Here is a 7,993-nt window from a genome sequence, read left to right on the forward strand (position 1 = left end):
CATTGAATCTAAGTTGCTGCTGCATACCGACATGCCTTGCAGGAATAACAACGATAAAGGACACACAGGTTCATCATTTTACCAACATAGAAATATGATACAAAAATTTCTTCAATGCTTCAAATACACAAAATAGGTTTTACAAAAGCTTACAAATTTCAATGCCAGTTTTCGTCGTATGCAAACCAGAATATATAAGTCATTTGCTGCTTCTCTGAAATGTTACTGCTCCTCCTATAGCAAAACGCATCTCGTCAATTCTAATGTATCTTACTCTTATGTATTCGTTCCATATTCGTACTTCCCTACATAGTACAGAGTATTTCCTTAAACTAAAGTCTTCTAACATGAGCTCAAGAAGCCAAGAGGAAAGATACTGGCGACGGAAAATACTTACAAAGGCTGTTTTTGCTACGTCCAATCCCTTTATGTAAATAAATCTGGGAATTGATGAATCAATATCGACGATGTGTGATTGAAGTTTAACTCTTGGGATCATTCTTTTGTCACTAGGTCTTGCAAACTAAGCTTATCTTTGTGATCTAAAAATCTCCAACTAGTAGCCTAGCAGTCAGTCGTATTGGCTTTACGATTCCAACAGCTCGCCGCCTGGAAGCATTTTCAATTGCAGGCATCCAAAGCCGACACAGCCTTAACATAGCTCTCTCCAAGATATGAAATATAGGATCTCTTTGATCTGGGCACTCTATCCAGACCAATTGCAGACACCGAAAAAAACTTCCCATCGAATATGTGGATTTTCGGGCTGAAATGTGGATGATAAAACTTTGTAGCAGCTCTTTCTAGCAGAATTTGATATCCCCAAATCGCATTCTCAGAAGCATCCGATCTTGTTAGAACAGCGTTAGCTGGGGCTCCAGCTAAATTGCAACTTAAGTAGTCCTTGGGATCTGCAGCAACGAAATATTTTCTTGTCAACTTTAAACAGAACATATGTATTCTAATTGTAAAATAGCAAAGTGATTATAGTTACTGGGTGAGTATAAAAAACAAGGGGCGCCACACGGATCAATTTAAGGCCCATTGTTTTTGGTATGTTGATTAATGATTTAGTTGCTGCCCTAAAAAGATAATCGCTGTAATTCTATGGACAACGATTCTTAATGGCTATTTTATAGCAACATGAATCAAGTAACAAATGATTAAGAGTCACAAAATGCACTACTTCAATGGTTTGTTGAAAGACATGAAGTTAAATAAACGCAAACTATTGACTTTCCAAGCCTATTCTAAATGAACGATAGCTGATTAAACATCGACTGGAATGTGCTTAAAGAAGTAAATGTGCAAAATTAGCTACTAGGAAAAGCATTGGATCAGCAATTCGATGAGTATTAAAAGAAAATCAGCAAAGGTGCATGGGCGAACGTAGCTGCTGCTGCTTTGGCAAAAGTGAGTGAAAATAAGCAAATATTCAATTGCTTTCTTTGAAGGGACCCATTTAGATCATTTTATAACTATTATCGGTCAACCTTTGAAGAAATACTAGTAAAACGGAAAGTAATTGAATATAATAAAGGCTGGAGATGTTCATTTTTTTAAATGCAAAGGTTTCAAGTTGTTCAAATCGATCATCTGCGAATAAATGCACCTGTAAGTATTTAATCTGTATGTAAGTGATATTGGATGCGTCGATTGTAATTCATAACAGTGGAGCTTATAAGCTTGCAACATCAAACGAAATGAAAGTCAAACGCAATTTAGCTTTTATTTTATTGAAACATTAAATGAAGAAATGAAATAAATATACCTGCAACAGTATTGTCCTTGCACAACAGTTTATATTTGGCTTGATCAACCGGCCTCAGTGACGTAAGCATTGACTCTTTCAAAAATGCTACGTCTCCTTCACCATCTTTCAAACACGCGAATGCTCCTTCGTAGCCGTAATATGGCTCCCGTTTATCTCGTGCACATTTTGCAGCCCCTGAGCCAGTGCATAAGGAACAGAGAGTATTTACGCCATAAAGCTGCTTGTTGTATTTTCTGTTTGCCGCTCCTTAAATAGACAAAGCCTTACAAAACATTCAAATACCAGCATCAGCACATAAATACAGTGGTTGATGAAACACTTAAAACATTGTTGAGTGAACTATGATGTTGCCTTGCATTTTAGTTTCATTGCGGATCACCTAAAATGGAGGAAAGTTTTGATACCTTTCTATCGATTATTCACATCTCTCTTCTTTCCAGCCTTTACCAATTGGTACACCGTGTAAATAAATTTCTTCGGCCGATTCCATTACCAAACCAGCATAGATAATTTGCAACTAATTTTTCCTGAGCGTAGGCACCCTTTTTAAATATAAGTAAATCGATGGACTATTGCTAACTTGAAGATATTTGCAAAAAAAAACGAAAAATGTGCATTAGAAGTGCCTATGGAAAATCCAAGTGTTTAGCGTTACGTTACGTAGATCAAAGCTTGGTTGGTTCTTTATAGTTCTTCGACCAATTCCGATTGTTACTCATTTTAGATTCATCGTCTTTACCTTAGTCACTAAGGCTGGATCCTAGGTGCTTTGGTACCCATAGAGCAGACATGAATAATTTTATAACTATAAGTAAGAAGGAAGACATAGCGAATTCTGGCCGATAAAAAAAGCTTCTTGATTAGTTAATGCAATGAAATATATTGGTATAAAGGTAAAGAGTTTAAAAGTGATAACTTGATAAAACTTTATTTAAGAATTTATAATTTTGATTATTTAATGTGAAAGGACATTAATTATAAACCGGTCCTTTCCATGACATAATGGTCGAAACAAAAAAAGTAAATCAGTTATTGTTACATTGATAACATCTTAAACAAATCAGTGTAATTTGGTAGTTTAATATTCTGAAATGATTATGCACATTTAGAGACATTTTGTATTGTACCTCAAATACAAAGGTCCGAGCCCAAAGGTTCTGTAAGTCGAGTTGAATATTATGACGTCAAAAAAATTCAATATATGACTATAACGTCATCACGCTGTAACATAATTGTATTGGTTGCTTAAAGACAAGAATCAAACCTGGTGCGCAGCTTGCAGTGAAAAAAGCAGCAACAGAGGCATACTGATTACTATGCACACATGCCATCATATTCGAGCTCAGCAAGTTGCCAACTGGTAAAATCCAGCCCGAAGATTTCTGAACTCCGGTATGACACGATTTGGCACCCTTTAAAAAGACAATGGGAAATTTATCATTTCATTTCTCATCTTTATTGGGTTTTCCAAATAGCTAATTACTTCGTACAGTTAATTATTTGAATGAGTAAAAGAGGAGAATTGTCATAAATAATCATCATCAAGACAAATTCCGTAATCTCTCACTTTTTCACAAGATTAGCCGAACGTTTGTTAGATAATCTTCAAGGGGCTGTAGGACCAATGTGTTGACACCACCTCTCCCCCTCGCCCTCCCCCCACTCAGCTATTTTGATACACTGATGGCTTTGAAATGTAAGTTTTTGCTCTTTCTATGAAGTTCCACTGGTCATCAAATTATGGAAAACATTGAGTATTTCTTTCCAGTTTTCTTCGCACTTTAAGAATCTATTTTTTGATAATGCCTTTCAAATGCGTTTATGTAGAGGTATTCAAACAATCTTTTTGAGGTACAGAATTTTTTTAAAATGGTACTGAAAAAGGCAAACATTTTGAAACATTATACCGAAGTTTATCGTCTGATACACATCAGTGTATAAAACGTCAGAACATAGATCGAAAATGCAAAAATAGGAAATATGTATACCCAGTTTTGAATCGAAATGGGCCAATCAGAAACGCGAGCACATGAATGTTGAGGTTGCCCAAGAGTGGCGCTTGACTATTAAAAACTTTACCAGTGGAATCCTAAGGTGAAAACGAACTCCTTTTGTCTACACAATAGCGTTTTAATGCGGATAAAATGAAATTTCATCAGATTTAATTTCACGAGGGATATTGTAGAATTTGATTTACTAGGGGTTTACTTTTATCCGAATTGTCTTTTCCCCTTTGGGTGTCATTTATCATGCTTTCATTCTGGTAGTTGGTCCTTGTGTGCCCCTTTTCGATGCATTTGGGGTATAGGTCAGCAGGGGTTCTGTGTTTTGGGTTTCTACACGGATTTGTTGGTCCCTTGGCTCTGATGAGGTTATTTAAGCGTTTGGGTGGGGCTTATCGTGATTGTTGGTAGACTTTTCAACGCTTTTCTCTTTTCCCGTACCCTACCTCCCTTTTTGGTATCTAGTTTGTGTTTTTTTTAAAGTCTTTCGAAATCTTTTGTTCTCTTAGGAATTAGAGCTTACCTACATCACAGTATTCTTTAAAAGGTCCTCATGTTTTATATTTTGTCATATCCTGTCATATTTTGTCTGTCCCTCTCATACTTTAGGAATCTAAGGTAGGACTGGTGCATCGTAAGGTAGGAATGGTAGGGAAAAGTGATCTTTTCTTGTCCAATCCCTGCCCAGAACTTAAAACTGCTTGCACTTGAGTTAATCAAGTTACATCTAAGATTTAGGGTTGTTATTTGGGTTAGGTGAAGCAACTTGGGCCGATGCACCAACGGCCCAACGTTGCTCTCTGTGATGAGGGAATGTAGCCTCAATGCCTAATTTCATGAGGGATGTGGCAATGTTATTTCTGAGGGAGCTATTGTTTTATCAAAGTGAAAACATTTATCTTTTGGTGTTATTCTCCCGAGTAGAAAATTAATTCGTGCTTATGTAGATAGATTCCAAAACTGCTAGGTGGAACGTCGATCGGACTTTGCCAAAAATCCGAAACATGTCGCCATTATGATTTCTGCACAACCTGGATTTTCCAGTAAATGCTGCCCGATAGCAGAATCGAATGTTGTAGTTGTACTTTTAGATCTGCCAGACCGAGGTGGCTGTTCTCTTTTGGGAAGAGTTTTGTTTCTAATGCTGGAAGTTACATAGTGTTCCATTCTATCCCCAGTCTCTGGGTTGTGCGTCCTACGTAGCCAGAATCACATTGGCATGTAAACTCTTAGATAACTGAACTCTTTTGCATGGAAGGGCGTTTTTGTACTGTAAACAAGAGAACATGCCAAGCTAATGTTCACTATCAAATTTACACAATACATGACTCATCTTTCCCATTTACATCTGATGATTCAGATACGGTTAACAACCTCTGGGCAGGTAGCTTGATAAATCGACGACATTTTGTTGATCGCTTGCTCTTCTACAGTTGTTCGTCTTTGCTTTTACTAAAATTGATTTTACCGACAGGCAATAGAAATTCATTTCCACTAAATGGTTATAGCTATATCCACGAAAGACTAACGTGAAGGAATGAAAACTTGAAGGCACGTGTTCTACGATTCATGCAGTTCGAGGTTCTAGCTGAATACGATGCATTATTATGCATGTCTCTGATCTGGGCTCTCCTAAGACAAGCTACAGAAAGAATCGCCAGTTTGTGTTAGTAATTACTGTTCCATTTCAAAATACTTATAAACTGTCTATTGTCAACGTCACTAACCTTTAACGTGCCATATGTTAGGTTACTCGATTTTTTAGCGACTGCAACAGCGAAATACTTCTTGCCACTTGCTGTCAGATGTTGATGCCTTTCAGACATAATAACTTGCAAACCATAATTTTTGCCTATAAAACGATTTAGGTATTAAGCTGAAACAATGCTTAAAAGGCCCAATTAAATATATCGAAGCATCACTAGGAGATTATACGAACATTTTCATGCTGTCTATGGTATTTGATCAAAGGTTTGTTCCTACGACGTCTCACAACAACATGACATTACATGAACTCGCATACGCTTGTTCCATGAAAGCATCATTACTTCCAATGTCACCTTTGTATGAAAATAACGTTACTTTCGTATCAAATGATAACCAGTGTTGACAGAAAAGAACAACTAAACTATTTGAAGCTTAGTTCTATAGGTAGGAAAGCAGAATTTTCATTACCCTGGGTGCCAGAGCCACAAAATTTCAAGCACGTAATTTGTTTCTTCTTGAATCTGTGTCTCTGGTACAAAGGGTAATTTTTCATTTCCAAGTATTTTGAATTGCAAAATCCTCGCTTGTCACCACTCAAAAAAGCCATAGCGTGAAGATTCGCAATTTGCGCATCCAACAAACTCACTGCTATCTAATGGAATTGATAAATCCATGCCTAATAAGGTGTTAAACCTTTGTGATTCCGTTCTAAATCATATTGAATGAGACTACTGCTAATGAAAATATAAATGCATGTTGCTACATCAGCACTGTTTTGTAGTATCTCTTCACACTTTCAACATGGACCAAAATGACTTACCAGCTTGGTAAACCGCCCTTCCAGAAAATGACGACAAGTCAGCTGCTCCTTGAGCAATTTTTCGACAGCAGTCATTTTCTCCTTTCCCCAAGATACACGTTATTTGCCCAGGGTATTTGCTGCTAATCTGTTGGCATTTCGCATAGGCGTCATTGCTCTGTGCACACCATCTTGGAGAAGTTGTACCTAAGAAACAGAGCTCCTAGCTAGCGACAGCAAAAAATTTTCGAGAATTCTGTCTTCACTTTATTTTTGTGTCAGGTACTCGATGTAAAGATGAAGTAAAGATACGTAAGGAGTCAATGGAGTTGAAAAACGTTTACATAACTGAAACGCTTTCAGAAGTAACGCAAACCTTAAGTTGAAAATGACAATTGAAAAGATAGCAAAGTTTCAACAATTATGAATTTTTCTAATGTTCAATGCGAATGATACAGAAATCGATTAAAGAAATCTCATAAAACCACTCTTACTTGCACTTTGCCACGAATTGGTGACAAGAGCCACGACCATCAAAAACATCTTGACTCCAACCATCTTGATTTGTCATTTATCACAACTGCCAAGCCGCTCTCATGTTCGCAAAAATATGCTCTCTCGGGATCGTATTAGATTACAGTTGAGAAAAGGTCGCAAAGATAACCTGGAGAGCTCCTGGCTATAAGGAGCTTGTCTCTGGACGGGTGTTGGCTGTAAATGCAGCACGAGAAAGCTGGGTGAGAAAAGTCAATTTAAGCCAAAAGTAGCAATTTAAAAAGAAAAGGAAAGAGAATGCGTCCAGGGGAATAAACTTAAAGCCCCAAACCAAAGAGCATGGTATAAAAATTATTTCCGTGTGTTAATTTTAGGAATTTTAATTATGTTAAATGTAAAGGTGTATGTATAGATCCTTGGCCTCTCATGTTGATAGTTTGAAGTTATTAAACAGTTAAGCAGATCTTTAAATGAGTTATCTTGGAGCTATCTAAATGAAGAAAAGCTTGACATCATAAATTTCTTCGTCAGGTTCTATCCTTTTTCACTTTATATAAATATCTCTTTTAAAAAGAACGATATAATGAGAGCACAACAAAAAGGACCCGTTCAGGAGAAATTTGGAAAAATCGCAGTTTTTATTCTTTTTTACGTTGGTAATATTCTGCTAAACGTTAACTAATAAACTAACTAAGCGAATAATTTATTCGCTTTACAAGACAGTTGTAAATAAAAACGTTAACATGTTGCACTCAGCTTCCACGGTTTGTGAGTGTCAGGTCATATTTGATGCCCTAGCCAAATAATGAACAGATTTTGATTTGGTGCATACGTATGACTAGCTAGAGTAGAGGAAGTGAGTGGGCTGACGAGGTAAACCTCCTCTCCCCCCTCCGAGTATTAAGATATTAATTTGCCACCACACAATTGATCATCTTGCTATTGGCTGTGAGCCCCAACCCCCTCCCCTTCCCCTCCCCCCTCCGAGTAATATGATATTAATTTGCCACCACACAATTGATCATCTTGCTATTGGCTGTGAACAAGCCTAGGCACTACAATATTTTTTAGTCCATCCATCTGCAATAAGTTTCACCTTCCCTGCGGAAAAGAAACTCTCTTGGTTTGCTATTCATATTTTTGTAGAACGCACGCAGAGAACAGTCTAACTAGCGCACTGCAGTCCTTCCATCTCGATAAAAGAGACAAACCATA

At 37.2% G+C, this 7,993-nt stretch overlaps 1 protein-coding gene across 2 annotated transcripts; it reads right to left on the bottom strand.

Annotated features, from left to right (window-relative positions):
• Positions 1-69: 69 nt before the first annotated feature.
• Positions 70-7,853, bottom strand: LOC148960295 (serotransferrin-like). Of its 2 annotated transcripts, XR_016145306.1 has the most exons (7): positions 6,778-7,853; positions 6,305-6,490; positions 5,505-5,629; positions 3,039-3,186; positions 1,772-2,020; positions 398-911; positions 70-234 (listed from the first exon to the last, which is right to left on the bottom strand). XR_016145306.1 is itself a non-coding variant. In XM_089116115.1 (6 exons), exons 1-6 carry the CDS (start codon positions 6,839-6,841, stop codon positions 622-624), a joined length of 1,062 nt encoding a protein of 353 aa, XP_088972241.1. In that variant the 5' UTR covers positions 6,842-7,853; the 3' UTR covers positions 70-621. The 2 variants fall into 2 exon arrangements, 1 of the variants encoding a protein (XP_088972241.1); XM_089116115.1 differs by having other exon boundaries at positions 70-911.
• Between the last annotated feature and the right edge of the window lie 140 nt (positions 7,854-7,993).

This window comes from Rhopilema esculentum, chromosome 4, assembly GCF_057945365.1.
Source record: "Rhopilema esculentum isolate cy_ngs chromosome 4, ASM5794536v1, whole genome shotgun sequence".
Taxonomy (NCBI): domain Eukaryota; kingdom Metazoa; phylum Cnidaria; class Scyphozoa; order Rhizostomeae; family Rhizostomatidae; genus Rhopilema; species Rhopilema esculentum.